Raw genomic sequence first — 22241 nt, forward strand, 5'->3', positions numbered from 1 at the left:
TACCAGACTCCGTCCAAAAGGTCCAATTTGATCTACCAACGTCTTGCCTTAAGACTTTAGTTGATGAGAGCAAGGGGGGATTTCAACGTGCTGTGTCTGCACATCGATGTGGAGCTCACCGTGTTGCAATAGACATTCCAGTTAATCTCCCAACACGATTCTGTCTCAGTCTGTGACCTTACTGCAACACTGCATACATCTCTGATAAACATATTTGTGGGAGGGGTCTAATGTTTTCACATTTTAAAAAGGACATTTGTAATCAAAACTGAGTCAGTCGCATACTGTAGTAACACTAATAAGCTAGTCTACAAAGGGGTGAAACAAAAAAAAATCCATTCTATAACCGTACTTAATCTAGTGATGGCAATGGGTAGTATGGGGGACAATTTATCATTCTAAATGCATGTTCTTATTCATACATACAGTGCTTTCAGAAAGTATTCACACCCCTCGACTTTTTCCACATTGTTGTGTTACAGCGTGAATAAAACATTTATTAAATTGAGATTGTGTGTCACTGGCCTACACACAATACCCCATAATGTCAAAGTGGAATTATGTTTTTAGATATTTTTTACAAATTCATTACAAAAGAAAAGCTGTTAATGTCTTTAGTCAGTAAGTATTCAACCCCTTTGTTATAGCAAGGCTAAATAAGTTCAGGAGTAAAAATGTGCTTATTAACAAGTCACATAAGTTGCATGGATTCACTCTGTGTGCAATAATAGTGGTTAACATGCCAGGGAGGCTTTCCAAGGTCTCGCAAAGGGCACCGGAGGGGTAAAAATAAAAAAGCAGACATTGCCGTTGAGCATAGTGTAATTATTACACTTTGGATGGTGTATCATTACACCCAGGCACTACAAAGATAAAAGCGTCCTTTCTAACTCAGTTACCGGAGGAAGCAAACGGCTCAGGGATTTCACCACAAGGCCATGGGTGACTTTAAAACAGTTAAGAGTTTAATGGCTGTGATAGGAGAAAACTGAGCATGGATCAACAACATTGTAGTTACACCACAACACTAATCTAAATGACAGAGTGAATAGAAGGAAGCCTGTACACAATAAAAATACTCCAATACTGCAAAAAAATGTGAGAAAGAAATTAACTATGCGCTTTGTTTGGGGCAAATCCAACACATCACTGAGTACCACTCTTCATATTTTCAAGCATGGTGGTGGCTGCATCATGTTATGGGTATGCTTGTCATCCACAAGGACAAGGGAGTTTTTTAGGATAAAAATAAACAGACTAAATCCTAGAGGAAAACCTGGTTCAGTCTGCTTTCCAACAGACACTGGGAGTCACAAGGCCAAATATAGACTGGAGTTGCATATCAAGACGACATTGAATGTCCCTGAGTTGCCTAGTTACAGTTTTGAATTAAAGTCATCTTGAAAATCTATGGCAAGACTTGAAAATCGCTGTCTAGTAATGATTAACAATCATCTTGACAGAGCTTGAAGAATTTTATAAAGAGTAATGTGCAAATATTGTACAATCCAGGTGTGTAAAACTGACAGCTGTATTCACTGTCTAAGGTGATTCTAACATCTGACTCAGGGTTGTGCAAAAAAATTGCTACAAAATGTTAAAACATTTTTTCACATTGTCATTATGGAGTATTGTGTGTAGATGGGTGAGAAAAAAAACAATTTAATCCATTTTGAATTCAGGCTGTAACAACAAAATGTGGAATAAGTCAAGGTGTATGAATACTTTCTGAAAACATTATTTAATTAGTTCATTGGGGTTAAAGAAAAAAATGAATCCTATAGAAAAATAAATCTAGTCAGGGTGACCAAATATTTCAACCATCCACCCAAACAATATTACCAAGTCTCACTGCTCCTGCACACTCACGCAACTCCATAGCTGCCCAAGAAGACGACCCATTGTAGTTTGGCAAAATTCACACCGTAGGGCACTGAGGAGTGAGCTGTGGGTATAGAAATGTCCAATCTCACATCAACCCCTAGTACCTACTCCTTATGGAGAGGACTGGATAGGTATAAGCAAACTGGTGAAAATGTCACCTAGCCTATCTGAGCACAAGGTAACGCTATTACCATATTTCTGACACCTATCAAATTCTCTCTGATCATAGGGGAAAATAGGGTTTAGGGACTAGGAGTTGATGTGGGATTGGGCGGACGAGGAAATGTTTGACATCTGATTTCACGGGGACAGGAAGACCAGAGTGCATTCTGACTTGACAGCCATTGAAGGAACTGACTAGATGGCTAAACCTGGCAGAGAGAAATGATTCAACACATTTAATTTCCAAAGAGGAACAAAGGACATAGATTGGGTGGTAAAAAAAGATGAGCTGCTTGGTCCGCCCCCGTTTTGTTACTGGCTAGAGCTCGTTGTCGGTGTGAGTGAGGAGTCTGAATGAGGAAGAGGAGTGTCTTAATGCTGCTTGGTCTTGGGCGTTGTGATTCTGCGCACCACACTGTAGAGAACCACAAAGTGCTGGAGAGAGAGAAAAATGTTAGCACATAATGTTCTGAGAACCATATATTTAAGAGCTGGTGAGAGCATAGTTGTCCTATGGTTATTTTGCATGCAACCTTTCCACAACCTTCTGGGAATGGTGCAGGATACCCAGCTAGCACATAACGTTAACCACAGAACCATGTTTCTTAGGTGGGAATTTCAATACTTCAGCATAACGTTTGATACAGGTTTCCTCATGGTTCTATTTAAATTATTGCTCTGAAATTGTTCAGAGAACGTTAAAAAACAACGTTCTGTGGGAATTTCAGTACTTACTATTAAACAACGTTTAAAGAACGTTCTAAGAATGTTAAGACCATACATTTGATTCTCAGTGTCAACAAGATAGAGGATAGAGTTTTGTTAAGTGTGGTCAAGTGTGTTGGCCATGCCCACAAATTGGCCACACCTGATCTTAACCAGTGCTGTTATACTTTGAAGTGGGTTTGTTTAAATACACAAAAATGAACAGCTAGCTCCATCTTGGTTGCGCAGTGCACTAATTCCATGGACAGAGAACAGAAGATCATAGGTTCGAATCTCCCTGACGCCATGACACAAAAAGAAATGTGTTTGCATGATTAATGCCTAAGCAAATATATTTCCATACGTCTTATCTGTGCTTGGAGTTCAAAAGTTATACCAAAATAAGCTTGCAGTGTTATTAAGTCTTATTGAAACAATTTATCAGAACGTTATTTTCAGGGAACCATAGTAAAACATTCTCAAAACCTCCCTGCAACCTAAAAAGTAACGTGCCCAGAACAACCAAATGTTACCGGTCAGGAAATGTAATGCTTTGTTCCAAGAACCAATGGGAAACCAAAACGTATATTTCCATAACTTCCATGGAACCAAATGTGCTAGCTGAGTATTATTAACCCCTTAAATAACCAGAACTCAGAAGAAAGCATTCATCTGATTTACAGCACTGACCGGGGTAGGAGTTGTAGGGTTAGGCTAGGTCAACAGACTAATGACCATACACCAAAATAACATTAGTAGCCATCAGAATGCGGATGTTGTATCGACACATACCTGGATGAACAGATATATCACTCCGAGGTATGCTGCGATGCAGAATGCCAGAAGCAGGTCAAAGATGGCTGGTTTCACCCTGTTAGGAAAGTGGATATATAAAATGACAAGTGTAAAAGGGAAAGAAAAAAAACAGATACAAAAGCAAGCTGAAGAGGTTTGAAATTAAAATCAATAGGTTTTTGCTCTATTGCACTACAGCTCAGTAGCCATAACATCTACCTGTAAGCATTCATGGTCTGTTTGAGCTGATCGTAGAAGACAAACTCTGGGTCTCTGGGGGGGGAGAAAAAATATTGCATTTGTCACTGTAACATCATCCATTTCTAAACCATACAGGTCATTTGTTCAATGAACAACAGTAAATAGAAATAGTGAAAAAATCACATTCGTCCCAGACTATTTGATCCTTACAATTGATCTTTTACAATAAAAGGAGTGATTCTGTCACAGTTTTTGACCACCATGAGCACTCTTAGTAGTTCTGTGATTCCTCCAAGGTAAACACGGCAGAACCACTAGCTGTGGCCAGTCAAGAGGACCATTGACACCCTGTATTAGCCGTAACGCAGAGGTCAGTGACTGGTCACCTCTTGTCAGCCTTGACGTAGTGCCTGCGGACGTCCTTCAGGTACCGTCCCAGGTGGTACTCCAGGGTGCTGACCACGCTGCTGTCCTTGTCCACCAGCTGGGCAGCCCGTGGCTGGGCTGTCAGCCAGTCCACCACCGACGACAGCTGCTCCTCCTGCATCTGCTGGCCGTGCAGGCAACACACACAGACACACACGCTCATAATCAGTGGCGTATAGTACACACCTTGACACGCACTTGTCTTGTTAAGCACACACACACACATCGTGACCCAGACTAACTGTCCATGCTATAACAGCTACACACTAACACTAGCCTAAGAGGACCACTGGTTGCCCACTGCTCAGGCCAAGCCTCAGGTCAAAGTCCTGGTGTGTATAGCAGCCTTTCAAAAAGGCTTGGTTACGGTCATGTCAGACAGAGCCTCACAGGGAGGGGACAGTAGGGTCAAGCCACATTCAATCACTCACCATTTGTTCAGTGAAAATCTGTAGGTCACCTGGGGCACCCTGGACACATGAGAGAGAGAGTGCGAGAGCGGTCAAACCTGATGTGCAGGACAAAGAGCAACCCACACTGAACAAAAATATAAACGCAACATGTAAAGTGTTGGTCCCATGTTTCATGAGCTGAAATAAATGATCCCAGAAATGTTCCATAAGCACAAAAAGCATACTTCTCTCAAATTTCGAGCACAAATTGTTTTACATCCCTGTTAGTGAGCATTTCTCCCTCGCCAAGATAATTCACCTGACAGGTGTGGCATATCAAGAAGCTGATTAAACAGCATGATCATTACACAGGTGCACATTGTGCTGGGGACAATAAAAGGCCACTTTAAAATGTTCAGTTTTGTCACACAACACAATGCCACAGATGTCTCAAGTAGAGGGAGTGTGCAAATGGCATGCTGACTGCAGGAATGTCCACCAGAGCTGTTGCTAGAGAATTTAAGGTTAATTTCTCAACCTCTAACGTTTTAGAGAATTTGGCAGTACGCCCAACTGGCCTCACAACTGCAGACCCCTTGTAACCACACCAGCCCAGGACATCCACATCCAGCTCAGTCACCTGCAGGATCATCTAAGGGGGGGGGGGGATGCTGAAGAGTATTTCTGTCTGTAATAAAGCCCTTTTGTAGGGAAAAACTCATTCTGATTGGCTGGGCCTGGGTCGCCAGTGGGTGGGCCTTTATTTAACTAGGCAAGTCAGTTAAGAACAAATTCTTATTTACAATGACGGCCTACCCCGGCCAAACCAGGACGACGCTGGGTCAATTGTGCGCTGCCCTGTTGGTCTCCTAATCACGTCCGGTTGTGATACAGCCCGGAATCGAACCAGGGTCTGTAGTGATGCCTCTATCAATGAGATGCAGTGCCTTAGACCGCTGCGCCACTCGGGAGCCATCGACTCCCATTTGAAATCCATAGATTAGGGCCTAATGAATTTCATTTCAACTGACTGAGTTCCTTATATGACCTGTGACCAAGTAAAATCTTTGAAATTGTTTCATGTTTTTGTTCAGTATAAATATCGAAAGCAACATGAAAAACGTCCATCGACTTTCATGACGTGGCTTTCAATATTGAAAACGTGTATGGTGACGCCGACATGTTCTACATATCTTTACCTTCTCCGTGAGGTTGTATATGACTCTGGCCAGCGACTCTGCAATCAGCTTTGTGTTCCTGCTGAGCTTTCTCAGATCCACATGAGGTCTGTAACAGTAAATCACAGTTCAAATTCACAGTTCAATTATCCAGCAATCAAGAGCAGCTCAACTCTGCAACACACGGATGGAGAATGTGAGGGGAGCACAGACAGTCCACTACACTGGGCGGGGAGGTGGGGTGGAGGGGTGGTGGCAATGAGAAGGTTGGGAGGACAGACGGTTCACTACAGCGGGACGAAGGGGCACAATCCCAAATCAACCCGGTAGCCCAGTGTTTCTCAACCTTTTATTTTATTCCAGGGGCCAGCAAGCCATGTTCCCATCTCCTTGAGGGACTGCTAACAATAAAACTAAACACAGTATTAGTAACAGTTCATACTCCGGCAAGCAACATCACTTAGACAGATTTTAAGCAACCTGGTACTAACTCCACTTTGCTGTGAGACAGATCTACAAAAAAAGTCCCACAGCTACTCTCTGATCTAAGTCCCAAAGGCAGCAATAATGTGTGCAGGCTTTCGTTCAAGCCTTGCACTTACACACCTGATTCAATAGATCCTATTGAGCAGTTGATTCTTTGAATGAGGTGTGAAAGGTGAGCTGGGCCTAGGCAGGGGTTGGGGGTTGTGGATGGGGGGGGTTTGGATGCTCTTGGTCGGACTGCAGTAATAAACCCACCCAGCAGGGGGCTCTCCCGCTCCATGTTCAGAAGACACTGACCGCACGTCCATGATGCTGGAGCGCTGCACCTCACGGTGGCTGTTGAGGTGGGACAGCGTGAAGGCCGGCAGCCGGCGGATCCCGAAGCGCTCGTGTTCCCACGCCAGCGTGTCGTCCGCCAGGTTTATCTTCTTGTGCACCATTGAGAACTTGACCTCTGGGTACTGGTTGGACGCCACCTAGGGGACAGGGTTTAGAGAGACAACAAACTTACAGTATGGAACTTTGAGTGTACATGTAATGTGCTACGAGTGATCAATATATATATCATTATAAACTGGGCGGTTCGAGCTCTGAATGCTGATTGGCTGACAGCAGTGGTATATCAGACAGTATAACACGGGTATGACAAAACACTTATTTTTACTGCTTTATTGTGTTGGTATGCAATTTATAATAGCAATAAGGCACCTCGGGGGGATGGGGGAGTTGTGGCTGTATCCAGGCATTCCTTGTTGCATCGTGTGTAAGAACATCCCTTAGCTGTGGTATATATTTTTTAAATTTAGTTGACCTTTATTTAAATAGGCAAGTCAGTTAAGAACAAATTCTTATTTTCAATGATGGCCTAGGAACAGTGGGTTAACTGCCTGTTCAGCTTGGGGATTTGAACCTTTCAGTTACTAGTCCAATGCTCTAACCACTAGGCTACCCTGCCATCCATATACTATATTGGCCATATACCACACTGCTAAATGACTTAAATGTAAATGTAAATACCACAACCCCTCCTGTGAATAACATATATATATATATATATATATGTTATTCACAGATGTATAATTAAGCAATAAGGCAGGAGGGGGTGTGGTAAAGGTTGCATGACCTCCATATATACAAACAATTCTACAAATTGTTATTATCTATGAAACGTATGTGGTTGGTGTGATGGTCCTTACAGTCTCCAGCTCTTTGAGCAGGGCATACTGGGCGGTTCCCTCTTTAGGGGGTTTGGACACGTGAAGGTGCAGACTGTCCCCGTTCCCCAGGGTGTCCAGACACAACACAAATGCCACATTGTCCTGCAACAGACTAGAGTCTGCAGAGAGGGAGGATAGAGATAAAGGAAAAGAGAGACTGTTTACACTGCCATATCTAACCAAATATACATTTCCATGATTCATGCATTAACTCCATTTAATAACACTTGTGGCTGGGTTCATGTTTCATTCCATTTCATTTCCAGTGTGTATTGTACAGATGTCCTTCTGTGTTACACTGTAGCAGTCAAAATAGCCACCCTGTAACCAAGTCTACAGCCTCATGTGAGCTTAGTGTACCTGTATGGTCCAGGTTGTCCTCCAGCCAGCGCTTGGTGCCTTGGTAGTTGAACTTCCCTCCTCCAGAGACAAAGAAAAGCAGGTTGTATCTAAGAAGACAGCAGGTGTGTTAGCAACGACAGGAGAGGACATTCTTATCAATGTGGATATTCACACCCCTCGACTTATTCCACATTTTGTTGTGTTACAGCCTGATTTCAAAAAAGGATTAAATGTTTTTTTCCCACCCATCTACACACAACACCCCATAATGACAGTGAAATTTTAGCAAATGTATTGAAAGAACACACAGAAATATCTAATTTACATACAGTACCAGTCAAAAGTTGACACACCTACTCATTCCAGGGTTTTTCTTTATTTTTTACATTGTAGAATAATAGTGAAGACATCAACACATATGGGATCATGTAGTAACCAAAGAAAAAGTGTTAAACAAATCAAAATATATTTTATATTTCAGATTCTTCAAAGTTGTCACCCTTTGCCTTGATGACAGCTTTGCACACTCTTGGCATTCTCTCAATCAGCATCATTTTTTAATTGAAACTTTATTTAACTAGGCAAGTCCTTTAATTAAGAACAAATTCTTATTTACAATGACCGCCTACCCTGGACGACGCTGGGCCAATTGTGCCCTGTCCTATGGGACTCTTAATCACGGCGGAACGTGATTCAGCCTGGATTGAATGCAATTCAATTAACAGGTGTGCCTTGTTAAAAGTTAATTTGTGGAATTTCTTTCCTTCTTAATGCATTTGAGCCAATCCGTTGTGTTGTGACAAGGTAGGCGTGGTATACAGAAAACAGCCCTATTTGGTAAACGACCAAGTCCATATTATGGCAAGAACAGCTCAAATAAGCAACGAGAAAAGACATTCCATCATTACTTTAAGACATGAAAGTCAGTCAATACGGAAAATGTCAAGAACTTTGAAAGTTTCTTCAACTGCGGTCGCAAAAACCATCAAGCGCTATGATGAAACTGGCTCTCATAAGAACCGCCACAGGAATGGAAGACCCAGAGTTACCTCTGCTGCAGAGGATAAGTTCATTACAGACACATCTCAACATCAACTGTTCAGAAGAGACTGTAAATCAGGCCTTCATGGTCAAATTGCTGCAAAGAAACCATCACTAAAGGACACCAATAAGAAGAAGAGACTTGCTTGGGCCAAGAAACACAAGTAATGGACATTAGACTGTGCTTTGGTCAGATGAGTCCAAATTTAAGATTTTTGGTTCCAACCACCATGTGTCTGTGAGAAACAGATTAGGTGAACGGATGATCTCCACATGTGTGGTTCTCACCGTGAAGCATGGAGGGGGAGGTGTGATGGTGTTGGGGGTGCTTTGCTGGTGACACTGATTTATCTAGAATTCAAGGCACACTTCCAAAGCATGGCTACCACAGCATTCTGCAATGATACGTCATCCCATCTGGTGTGTGCTTAGTGGGACTGTCATTTGCTTTTCAACAGGACAATGACCCAACACATCTCCAGGCTGTGTAAGGGCTGTTTGAGCAAGAAGGAGAGTGATGGAGTGTTGCATCAGTTGACCTGGCCTCCAATCACCCAACCTCAACCCAGTTGAGATGATTTGGGATGAGTTGGACCGAGTGAAGGAAAAGCAGCCAACAAGTGCTCAGCATATGTGGGAACTAATTGTTGCCCGAGATGGCATAGCAGTTCAGACGTCTTTTGTCCTCGTCTTGACGTGTCCTGTATATATATATATATTTACAACTTTTTTTCACATACATTTTTTTATTTTCCATCAACTCATCTTCAAAACACTCTCCTGCAACCCGCCTCACCAATTTATATTTATAAATAAGTATTATTTACCTCAAATCTGCAATCCTCCAAGAAGCTAGCCAGAAGCTAGCCAGAAACTCCAAGAAGCTAGCCAGAAGCTAGCCAGGAGCTAGCTAGAAGCTAATCAGAAGCTAGTTAGTTTCTTTACTGGCAAATCGTTAGTATTCAGCTAACCACGGTTCGTGGTCATCAGCTATCCTTTAGCTTGAAAATCTATCGCCAGTTTTGTACGGCACAGCGCGGCTCGGAACGGAACATACCGGACCAATTTCTCTCTCCATGTCCTTGGATTTCAACTGCTCTCTGGACATTCATTCCCGGATCTCACAGCTAGCCAGCTGCTATCCGTGTGTCTATCTGCTCTCGTCGATTCCGGAGCAAACATCAATTACTCCGGAGCTAGCCAGCTCCGTAAATCACCCCTGAGCTCCGTCAATCACTCCTGGGCTGCAGTCACCTATCCGGACCCGTTTTTACTGCCTACGCGGAGCCCCACCGGGCCTTCACAACTGGACTGCCGACGTTGTCTACCCGAAGGAGATCCGGCTGGCTCCTCCGTCTCGACGTTACCTGAACGCCCATCTGCGGCCTGCTAACCGTTAGCCGTCTTACCGGCAGCTCTCAGAATAGACAATCGGACAATTTATTTATTTTTATTATTATTATTATGTTTATTCTTGGGCCTCTATAACTATATCTATTGTTTTTATTTTATTTTTGTTGTTGTGTGATTTGGACTAATTCCCTCTACCACACGGAACCCCACTAATCTACTGACGGAACGCAAGAGGTGGCTAACAACAGACCCCCTTCCTATGCTAGCTTGCTACCGATGTCCTGGCTAGCTGTCTAAATCGCCTTGACCCCGAAACCAACCACTCCACTCTCTGGACTCTTTTGATCACTCGACTAAGGATGCCTCTCCTTAATGTCAATATGTCTTGTCCATTGCTGTTCTGGTTAGTGTTTATTGGCTTATTTCACTGTAGAGCCTCTAGTCCTGCTCACTATACATTATCCAATTTATTAGTTCCACCACCCACACATGCAATGACATCTCCTGGTTTCAATGATGTTTCTAGAGACAATATCTCTCTCTTCATCAATACCTCAATACCTAGGTTTACCTCCACTGTATTCACATCCTACCATACCTTTGTCTGTACATTATACCTTGATGCTATTTTATCGCCCCCAGAAACCTCCTTTTACTCTCTGTTCCAGACGTTATAGACGACCAATTCTTATTGCTTTTAGCCGTACCCTTATTCTTCTCCTCCTATGTTCCTCTGGCGATGTAGAGGTGAATCCAGGCCCTGCAGTGCCTAGCTCCACTCCTATTCCCCAGGCGCTCTCTTTTGATGACTTCTGTAACCGTAATAGCCTTGGTTTCATGCATGTTAACATTAGAAGCCTCCTCCCTAAGTTTGTTCTATTCACTGCTTTAGCACACTCTGCCAACCCGGATGTTCTAGCTGTGTCTGAATCCTGGCTTAGGAAGACCACCAAAAATTCTGAAATTTTAATTCCAAATTACAACATTTTCAGACAAGATAGAACTGCCAAAGGGGCGGTGTTGCAATCTACTGCAAAGATAGCCTGCAGAGTTCTGTCTTACTATCCAGGTCTGTACCCAAACAATTTGAACTTCTACTTCTAAAAATCCACCTCTCTAAAAACAAGTCTCTCACCGTTGCCGCCTGCTATAGACCACCCTCTGCCCCCAGCTGTGCTCTGGACACCATATGTGAACTGATTGCCCCCCATCTATCTTCAGAGCTCGTGCTGCTAGGCGACCTAAACTGGAACATGCTTAACACCCCAGCCATCCTACAATCTAAACTTGATGCCCTCAATCTCACTCAAATTATCAATGAACCTACCAGGTACCCCCCCAAAGCCTTAAACACGGGCACCCTCATAGATATCATCCTAACCAACTTCCCCTCTAAATACACCTCTGCTGTCTTCAACCAAGATCTCAGTGATCACTGCCTCATTGCCTGCATCCGTAATGAGTCAGTGGTCAAACGACCTCCACTCATCACTGTAAAACGCTCCCTGAAACACTTCAGCGAGCAGGCCTTTCTAATCGACCTGGCCGGGGTATCCTGGAAGGATATTGATCTCATCCCGTCAGTAGAGGATGCCTGGATATTTTTTTAAATTCCTTCCTAACCATCTTAAATAAACATGCCCCATTCAAGAAATTTAGAACCAGGAACAGATATAGCCCTTGGTTCTCCCCAGACCTGACTGCCCTTAACCAACACAAAAACATCCTATGGCGTTCTGCATTAGCATCGAACAGCCCCCGTGATATGCAGCTATTCAGGGAAGCTAGAAACCGTTATACACAGGCAGTTAGAAAAGCCAAGGCTAGCTTTTTCAAGCAGAAATTTGCTTCCTGCAACACTAACTCAAAAACGTTCTGGGACACTGTAAAGTCCATGGATAATAAGAACATCTCCCAGCTGCCCACTGCACTGAAGATAGGAAACACTGTCACCACTGATAAATCCAGCATAATTGAGAATTTCAATAAGCATTTTTCTACGGCTGGCCATGCTTTCCACCTGGCTACTCCTACCCCGGTCAACAGCACTGCACTCCCAACAGCAACTCGCCCAAGCCTTCCCCATTTCTCCTTCTCCCAAATCCATTCTGCTGATGTTCTGAAAGAGCTGAAAAATCTGGACCCCTACAAATCAGCCGGGCTAGACAATCTGGACCCTTTCTTTCTAAAATTATCTGCCGAAATTGTTGCCACCCCTATTACTAGCCTGTTCAACCTCTCTTTCGTGTCGTCTGAGATTCCCAAAGATTGGAAAGCAGCTGCGGTCATCCCCCTCTTCAAAGGGGGGGACACCCTTGACCCAAACTGCTACAGACCTATATCTATCCTACCATGCCTTTCTAAGGTCTTCGAAAGCCAAGTCAACAAACAGATTACCGACCATTTTGAATCTAACCATACCTTCTCTGCTATGCAATCTGGTTTCAGAGCTGGTCATGGGTGCACCTCAGCCACGCTCAAGGTCCTAAACGATATCTTAACCGCCATCGATAAGAAACATTACTGTGCAGCCGTATTCATTGATCTGGCCAAGGCTTTCGATTCTGTCAACCACCACATCCTCATCGGCAGACTCGACAGCCTTGGTTTCTCAAATGATTGCCTCGCCTGGTTCACCAACTACTTCTCTGATAGAGTTCAGTGTGTCAAATCGGAGGGTCTGCTGTCCGAACCTCTGGCAGTCTCTGGGGGTGCCACAGGGTTCAATTCTTGGACCGACTCTCTTCTCTGTATACATCAATGAGGTCGCTCTTGCTGCTGGTGAGTCCCTGATCCACCTCTACGCAGACGACACCATTCTGTATACTTCCGGCCCTTCTTTGGACACTGTGTTAACAACCCTCCAGGCAAGCTTCAATGCCATACAACTCTCCTTCCGTGGCCTCCAATTGCTCTTAAATACAAGTAAAACTAAATCCATGCTCTTCAACCGATCGCTACCTGCACCTACCCGCCTGTCCAACATCACTACTCTGGACGGCTCTGACTTAGAATACGTGGACAACTACAAATACTTAGGTGTCTGGTTAGACTGTAAACTCTCCTTCCAGATCCATATCAAACATCTCCAATCCAAAGTTAAATCTAGAATTGGCTTCCTATTTCGCAACAAAGCATCCTTCACTCATGCTGCCAAACATACCCTTGTAAAACTGACCATCCTACCAATCCTCGACTTTGGCGATGTCATTTACAAAATAGCCTCCAATACCCTACTCAACAAATTGGATGCAGTCTATCACAGTGCAATCCGTTTTGTCACCAAAGCCCCATATACTACCCACCATTGCGACCTGTACGCTCTCGTTGGCTGGCCCTCGCTTCATACTCGTCGCCGAACCCACTGGCTCCATGTCATCTACAAGACCCTGCTAGGTAAAGTCCCCCCTTATCTCAGCTCGCTGGTCACCATAGCATCTCCCACCTGTAGCACACGCTCCAGCAGGTATATCTCTCTGGTCACCCCCAAAACCAATTCTTTCTTTGGCCGCCTCTCCTTCCAGTTCTCTGCTGCCAGTGACTGGAACGAACTGCAAAAATCTCTGAAACTGGAAACACTTATCTCCCTCACTAGCTTTAAGCACCAACTGTCAGAGCATCTTACAGATTACTGCACCTGTACATAGCCCACCTATAATTTAGCCCAAACAACTACCTCTTTCCCAACTGTATTTAATTTATTTATTTATTTTGCTCCTTTGCACCCCATTATTTTTATGTCTACTTTGCACATTCTTCCATTGCAAAACTACCATTCCAGTGTTTTACTTGCTATTTTGTATTTACTTTGCCACCATGGCCTTTTTTGCCTTTACCTCCCTTCTCACCTCATTTGCTCACATTGTATATAGACTTGTTTATACTGTATTATTGTCTGTATGTTTGTTTTACTCCATGTGTAACTCTGTGTCGTTGTATCTGTCGAACTGCTTTGCTTTATCTTGGCCAGGTCGCAATTGTAAATGAGAACTTGTTCTCAACTTGCCTACCTGGTTAAATAAAGGTGAAATAAATAAATAAATAAAAACTGCTTCAAGACCGTTGGAAAAGCATTCCAGGTGAAGCTAGTTGAGAGAATGCCAAGTGTGTGCAAAGCTTTTATTTTTTATTTTACTTTGAAAAATCTAAAATATGAGAAAAAATAACCTGCACACTGCTCGATAGTATCACTGCTCAGAGCTTCTGATGAAGGCCTTAAGGCCGATACTTAAAGCTCATTAAAGAGCAGTGATACTATCAAGAGCCGTGTGCAGGTATTGTTTTTCTTCTTCATCTTATTCAACTGTTACCATGTGTCTGCAACAAAGATAGCTCAGATGTTCCTTTTGTATTAAGAATCTAAAATATAATTTTGATTTGTTTAACACGTTTTTGGTTACTACATGATTCCATGTGTTATTTCATAGTTTTTATGTCTTCACTATTAATCTACAATGTAGAAAATAGTCAAAATAAAGAAAAACCCTAGAATGAGCAGGAGTGTTCAAACTTTTCACTGGTACTGTAAGTATTCACACCGAGTCACAGCGATTACAGCTGAGAGTCTTTCTGGGTAAGTCTCTAAGAGCTTTACACACCTGGATGGTGCAACATTTGCCCATTATTCTTTTTAAGGTTCTTCAAGGTCTGTCAAACGGGTTGTTGTAGACAACCATTTTCAGGTCTTGCCACAGATTTGAAATTAGATTTAAGTCAAAACTGAAACATGGCCACTCAGGAACATTCACTATCTTCCTGGTAAGCAACTTCACTGTAGATTTGGCCTTGTGTTTTACGTTATTGTCCTGTCACCAGGTTTTCCTCTAGGATTTTGCCTGCGCTTAGCTTCATTCCGTTAATTTTTAATCCTGAAAAACTCCCCAGTCCTTAACGATGAAATACATACCCATAACATGATGCTGCCGCCACTATGCTTGAACATATTTACATTTAATTTACATTTAAGTCATTTAGCAGACGCTCTTATCCAGATCGACTTATATGGAGTGTGGCACTCATTAATGTGTTGTATTTGATTTTCCCAAACAAAACATATTGTAGTTTGGACAAAAAGTGAATTGCTGTGCCACATTTTCTGCTGTATTAGTTTAGGGACTTGTCGCAAACAGGATGCATGTTTTGGAATATTTTTATTCTGCCCAGGCTTCGTTCTTTTCCCTCTGTCAATTAGGTTAGTATTGTGGAGTAACTACAATGTTGTTGATCCATCCTCAGTTGTTATCTCCTATCACAGCCATTAAATTCTTAACTGTTTTAAAGTCACCATTGGCCTCATGGTGAAATCCCTGAGCGATTTCCTTCCTTTCTGGCAAGTGAGTTAGGAAGGATGCCTGCATCTTTGTAGTGACTGGGTGTACACCATCCAAAGTGTCATTAATAACTCCAACAAGCTCAAAGAGATATTCAATGTCAGCATTGTTTTTTTAAACCCAACTACCAATAGCTTCCCCTCTTTGCGAGGCATTGGAAAACCTCCCTGGTCTTTGTGATTGAATCTCTGGTTGAAATTCAATGCTCGACTGAGAGACCTTATATATAATTCTATGCAGAAATTAAGTAGTCATTCAAAAATCATCTTAAACACTATTATTACACACAGAGTGAGTCCATGCAATATATTATGTGACTTGTTAAGCAAATGTTTACTCCTGAACTTATTTAGGCTTGACATAACAAAGGAGTTGAATACTTACTGACTCAAGGCATTTCAGCTTTTCATTTGTAATTAACTTGTAGAAATGTAGAAAAACAATTCCTCTTTGACATTATGGGGTATTGTGTTTCGGCCAGTGACAATCAAATCTCAATTTCATCCATTTTAAATGCAGGCTGTAACACAACACCATTTATAAAAAGTCAAGGGGTATGAATACCTTCTTAAGGCACTGTACATGTTGGGAAAGCGAATGTCAAAACATACTGTATAATATCATAGGGGAAAGGCTACACTCAGTTCAAATGTGTCTCTGAATACAGAGGCCACGTAATCTGCAATTTCTCTGCAACACATAACACTGTACTTTTGCGTCCTGAACGACTGCACCTTTGTCCCCTGCTCTCTCAATGTAGGAGGGGCTTCGTGCAGTCTTGTTCCTTTTTACTAGTGACACGCAAACAGACCATATGCAAAGTTACCAGTGGTTACTGGTTAGCATTTTCATTCGGTCAGCATGGAGAATACGCCAACACAAGAGCACCATGGAGAACAGCCAGTGTGCCACTACGCCAACACATTTACACTAACGTGGCCCCTGGTCTCAAACAGCACTCACACTCCAGAGTACACTTCGTCTAGGAATAGACATATCTTCTAAGAACCACATCCTTTCTACTCCATTACTAAAACTAATCGACTAAGCGAAGTACTTTAGCAAACACAGGAAGAGCCGTTTTCTGACAACTGTAAGAGGCGTATTATTTTAGTTTTGAGTTTTACATGTGGAGTGCGATTTTCCTAAAGGGTGTGGAACGCTTAGGCACAAGGAAAGAAACGTGTGGATAGCATTGTAATAAGGCTGATTTCTCTGAGGAGCTGTGGACCCGTGTTGCTCACCCAGCGTGTGTCCTCTTGTAGGTGTAGAGTCTGGAGAAGAGCCTGGCTAACTCCAGCAGCATAGACACCCCACTGCCATTAGAGTCTGCTCCATAGGACAGCCACTGGACAGGACAACAACACCAAAGTCAACACATTTAATTAGCATCTTCACTTCTGGTGGAGGAGAATTCTGCAACATAAATAAATATAACTATCATACAGTAAAAAATATTCTAAATATAGTATTCATAGAATATATTGAGGTGTATTAAGGGAGAGCTGGGTGTACCGGAGCGACACCAAAGGAGTCATAGTGAGCCACCAGGACAATGGTGGGCAGGTCCTCTCCCCCAGTTCCAGCCAGTCGCCCCTAGGAGAGGACACATGTATATTGTAGATCAGTTCTATAACATCTCGAAACAATAATATACTACTATGTTAATGTTCTGTGTTATGTTATGTTTCATGTGGACTCCAGGAAGAGTAGCTGCTGCTTTAGCAACAGCTAATGGGGATCCGAATAAAATACTACATTTACTTTCATATAAGATGACAGCAAAGAATGTAGCCAAGGGTATGAGACTTAAGACATCAATAAAGACAGGCATGGAATACCTACCACAATGACTTAAACTTAAACCCATTATGTGAAACAATGCCATAGACTGGTGGCCATATGCATTAGGTAGAGAGGAACACGAGGCCTCAGGAAATCTACTGGAGTCCCCTAATTTCCTACTACAGGGCTAAATCCATTATTCCCCTGGGTTTGACACCTACCTTAGTTCAACACACACACACAGTCTAGAATATCATATAGACCCAAGAATGACACAAGGTTAAGAAAACTAACACGTTATTTGCTTCTAAATCACTTAACACCTTAAGTGTGAGCAGTGTGTTAATGTGAGTACTGCTTCACTGGTAGCCTAATATCATTCAAATATGTCATCCATTAACAGAACCGTGGATGTCTGGACTAGATCAAGCATTAAACAGATAAAGGATAGTGGTTTAACCAGAATGATTCTCACCTCTAGACTGGTGATGGCCCAGTCACTCACTGCCTTGCTCTGAGCCCCACTCGTCACCATCTGAAAGCCATTTGCTGTGGCTGTGTGGATCAGCACTGTGAAGACATGGGGGAAAAGGGGTCATTAAATACCTCAAATTTCACTGGAAAGAATTCCCTCTGACAGCGTTTCGACCGACAGTTTTCAACACAATATTTGTAAAATGTCCTGCACCTTCAGCTGCAGAGGAGGAGCCCTGGGAGGAGGAGGAGGTGAGGGTCTGTGTGTAGATGGAGAGCAGCTCATCATCCTCCAGAGCAAAGTAAACCGGAACAATGGTCTCTGTGGCCAGCATCTCTGGCTCCAGCTCCATGAACTGCTACAACGTAGAGGAATAAGGAATGCCGGGTTATCATTCACAAGAGAACAACACTACCAGGAAAGCAGCGTGAATGTGAAACAGCATAACATTTGGACACTTTGGCCTACTTCACTCCAGCAAGTCTGTTTTTTCAAGTTTTGCTTTGAGTTACAACTGATAAGGAGGGAGTGTTGTGACTGACAGTTTTCCTTGAGTGTAACAGAAACAAACTTTACAAGAACACCAAAGGAGCTCTAGATTTAAAAGCAACTCAGGACCTTGCCTCTTGATTTGACTAGTTTGATGAACGGCCATAAAACCCACTCATAAGGCATTATAATGCATTATTACCTGTACTATGTCCTGCGGCATGGTGGACATATTCTTGGGGAGAATGATGACCACAGCCCCAGCGGACTGGCGCAGGGCTTTCTGGTATCTCTCATAGGAGAAGTCCACCAGCCGCATGATGACACAGCGGCGGCTTAGCACTTCCGCCTCCACTGTGCGCGCTTCTGTGTTCAATATGGCATTCCTGGTCCCTGGGAATCACAAGTGGGATCCGATCAGTTGGGGAGGGATGTGTGGAAACACCATTGATGCTATGCTGTAGGCTATTAGGCAGGGCAAACTCGTTTTTGTGATTTCTGGTATTTCATTTTTTTTTATCATTCAGAAGTTTATACCTGATTAAGTACAACACCATTGGAAATGAATGTTGAAAGTTAAATTTATATTCCTAAAACTTAAGTTGAAAATTATGCCGCCACTGTTTCCTGTTCACAAGAGATTTTGATAAATAGCCCAATGTCAAAACACAGTTTTGACGTGTCCAAATCAACAACAAGAAACAGTTTGTCATAGTGAAAATTCAATATTAAATAGAAGCCTCCCACAACCATAAAACCCACTAAAAATGTAATCAAAATAGTTGAAGCTGTTTTTTCGCAATAATCACTGATCTGGCTTTCACGTCTATGAAAATGCCCTTTTTGTTACACATTTAAGATGAACCAATCATAATGGACATTCACTTATTGTAGCAGGCATTATAGAAAATGAACACAGGTCTGAACACAGAAATCCTGGTTGAGAATGAAACGACTGAACAGCACAGCAAGTAAGTGAAAGAAATAGGTTTTGATTATGTTTTACTGATAAATGGGGACATACGTAAATGCCAACAAAATATAGTTTTGGTCAGTGGGGTGTGTGTGTGTAACCTTTATTTAACAATGCAAGTCAGTTAAGAACAAATTCTTATTTACAATGACGGCCCAGACAATGCTGGGCAAATTGTTCGCCGCCCTATGGGCCTCCCAATCACGGCCGGATGTGTTACAGCTTGGATTCGAACCAGGGACTGTATTGATGCCTCTTGCACTGAGATCCAGTGCCTTAGACCCTGCGTCCATGTGTGTGTGTTAACTATTTAACTGTACTAGAATGCTTGAAAAAGGCCCCTAAAATGTTAAATAACGGTATCGTTTTTTTTTTTTTTAAATCAAGGAAAATATTGGATATCAGTATCAGCCAAAAATGTCATATTGGTGCATCACTAGAAATAATTTTGTAATAAGTTGGGTGATAATACTAGTAATCGAAAGGTTGCAAGTTCAAATCCCAGAGCTGACAAGGTACAAATCTGTCCTTCTGCCCCTGAACAGGCAGTTAACCCACTGTTCCTAGGCCATCATTGAAAATAAGAATTTGTTCTTAACTGACTTGCCTAGTTACATAAAGGTCAAATAAAAACGTCATTGATCACAGGACAAATAAAGTGACCAAAGGGGTCACAGTTCGAGTGTAGAATATTACTACCAAAAGGTATTTGTCCTTGTAATGTCTCCAGTGGCGTGTTCAGAGCCATGGGAAAGCCAAATATCGTTGCCCCACTTCCAGAAAGTTTGAGAGGTAGTATATCTGTTACATCTGCTATCCAACAGATTACACATCCATTTTCAGTTAAAACCTTGCACATGAATTATACTACAATGATGGCATATCCTAAAATAATACTTTTATTGCCCATTTGACCCATATTTTAATTGCATAGACAATCTGGGGAAATCCAGAAAAACAACTGTCACAAGCATATGAAGATGGCTTGCTCGGAAGGTGATGTTCCTCCAGCTACGCCCACATGCAGGAACCTATGGGATGCCCACACCAGGGGGATGCCCCGAATTGCGGGCCCCAATAACACATTGACACACTGGTTAGCTAGCGCGCTAACGTTAGCTAGCTAGGACTGTGCAATAACAGAGAGCGTTTACTTAGCGAAAGAGCTATGCCTTATATCGTGGTAGCTAACTACAGGACTGCATGTCCATTCAATAATTGCACAAAATACAATTTTTAAATGCTTACCGTACGGTTGTCCCTGCAGGTCATACTGCTGCATGCGGTACACGGTGAATTCATGTGCCGCTTCGGCTGGAAGGGGTGAGACGAGAATCAGTACCGCGGGGATAAACACAATGAAAGTCAGGGGGAAAGAGGACTTAAACATGTTATCGAACACCTCACTAGCCTCCTCAAACATTTTGATATTGGTATTATGGTCTAAACAACAGTAAATTGATATTCTAGGCAGTTGCCGGGTCGAATCTAGTCGCTAGCCTAGCTGTCATTCACTAACACAGTCGCCACAAGTTGATTTTAATGTGGCAAAAAGCTTGGCCACCTAACTAAACACGCACGAGCTTGCTTTTTGAATGGCATGGACATATTATTGTTACGTCTTCCATATCTGTGATGAACATTCTTTATCATAAAAAAAAATTATGATAAGTAATATCATAATTTGTCCCATTCATTGATTTATTTAATGAGAATATTAATCACTGGGAACTTGCGAAATCTCTGCTGATAAGGGTCCTACAGGAGCCATCAAAGACAGCTTCGTGAATTTTAGGCGAGGCTGTGCAGTTGATGAGTTTAACAGCAGGGGTCAGTGAAGACCAGAGATGGTCATATATTGACGGTTTACTGCCAATAAACCCTGGATTACATAATGCTATGTACTGGCCATTATAAACTGGGTGGTTTGAACCCTGAATACTGATTGGCTGACAGCCATGGTATATCAGACCCTATAAAACATGTGTTTTTCCTGCTCTAATTATGTTGGTAACCAGTTTAGAGTAGCAATAAGGCACCTCAGGGGTCTGTGGTATATAGCCAATATACCACGGCTAAGGGCTGTGTCCAGAACAGTCCTTAGCCGTGGCATATTGGCCATATACCACACCCCTCGGGTCTTATTGCTTATTTGAGAGGCTTTGGCCATATGAAACTCTGTGGCCATACTGTACAGTCTTTGCTTTGGCCAAATATTATGGATATACTGACAAGATACATCTTTCCGCCATAACAAAGCGAAATAAATCTCTCCGTTCACAAAGTGGCACTATAGCTCCCGCCTATCCTTTCTTTGGATTGGTGGATACATCACATTATTGTAATCCTTTTAAAAATATTCGATGAGGTTGTTAACGTCAACCGCCTGTATTCAATGGAGAGAGACGCTACTAGCTTCATGTCATGAACATGCATAGCCAACTCAGATATAAAGTGTTTTTCTCAAAGTTGCCTAGATGTCACTGAAGTAAAAAACATTTTAAAGTACTATTTAAATAGTTTTTGGAGGTATCTACTTTTACTTTTACTTCACTACATTAGTAAAGAAAATGATACATACAAAGAAAATGATACGTACCATACAGTACTCGTTACATTTTGAATGCTTAGCAGGACAGAAAATGGTCAAATTCGCACACTTATCAAGAGAACATCCCTGGTCATTCCTACTGCCTGTGATCTGGCAGACTCACTAAACAAATGCTTTGTTTTTAAATTATGTCTGAGTGTTGGAGTGTGACCCTGGCCATACATAAATTTAAAAAACAAGAAAATTGTGCCGTCTGGTTTGCTGAATATAAGGAATCTTTTATTATTCATACTTTTCATACTTAAGTATGTTTTAGCAATTACATTTACTTCTGATACTTAAGTATATGTAAAACCAAATACTTTAAAACTTTTACTCAAGTAGTATTTTACTGGATGACTTTCACTTTTACTTGAGTCATTTTCGATTAAGGTATCTTTTCTTTTCCTCAAGTAT

The 22241-nt window shown here is 42.2% G+C and overlaps 1 protein-coding gene across 5 annotated transcripts; it reads right to left on the reverse strand.

Moving 5' to 3' along the window:
* Nucleotides 1-1646: 1646 nt before the first annotated feature.
* On the reverse strand, nucleotides 1647-20785 carry LOC123997159 (nicalin-1-like). Of its 5 annotated transcripts, none has more exons than XM_046301261.1 (15): nucleotides 20483-20785; nucleotides 18464-18654; nucleotides 17986-18127; nucleotides 17773-17867; nucleotides 17028-17108; nucleotides 16757-16860; nucleotides 7807-7895; nucleotides 7426-7565; nucleotides 6485-6705; nucleotides 5765-5852; nucleotides 4605-4643; nucleotides 4134-4297; nucleotides 3766-3819; nucleotides 3544-3622; nucleotides 1647-2481 (listed from the first exon to the last, which is right to left on the reverse strand). In XM_046301261.1, the coding sequence occupies exons 1-15, from the start codon at nucleotides 20655-20657 to the stop codon at nucleotides 2419-2421; spliced, it is 1725 nt and encodes a 574-aa protein (XP_046157217.1). In that variant the 5' UTR covers nucleotides 20658-20785; the 3' UTR covers nucleotides 1647-2418. The 5 variants fall into 5 exon arrangements, with proteins under 5 accessions (XP_046157217.1, XP_046157219.1, XP_046157218.1 ...); XM_046301263.1 differs by having other exon boundaries at nucleotides 4134-4294; nucleotides 6527-6705; nucleotides 17986-18130; XM_046301262.1 differs by having other exon boundaries at nucleotides 6527-6705; nucleotides 17986-18130.
* Between the last annotated feature and the right edge of the window lie 1456 nt (nucleotides 20786-22241).

This window comes from Oncorhynchus gorbuscha, linkage group LG15 (assembly GCF_021184085.1).
Source record: "Oncorhynchus gorbuscha isolate QuinsamMale2020 ecotype Even-year linkage group LG15, OgorEven_v1.0, whole genome shotgun sequence".
Lineage (NCBI taxonomy): Eukaryota > Metazoa > Chordata > Actinopteri > Salmoniformes > Salmonidae > Oncorhynchus > Oncorhynchus gorbuscha.

Excerpts from the sequence above, each read along its gene's own strand:
- LOC123997159 (XM_046301259.1), bottom strand. The coding sequence starts at position 20,657 with ATGTTTGAGGAGGCTAGTGAGGTGTTCGATAACATGTTTAAGTCCTCT. Across the intron at positions 17,109-17,772 it reads GGGCCATCACCAGTCTAGAG|GGGCGACTGGCTGGAACTGG; the intron begins GTGAGAATCATT and ends GTCCTCTCCTAG. Across the intron at positions 7,566-7,806 it reads GGACAACCTGGACCATACAG|ACTCTAGTCTGTTGCAGGAC; the intron begins GTACACTAAGCT and ends CCCTCTCTGCAG.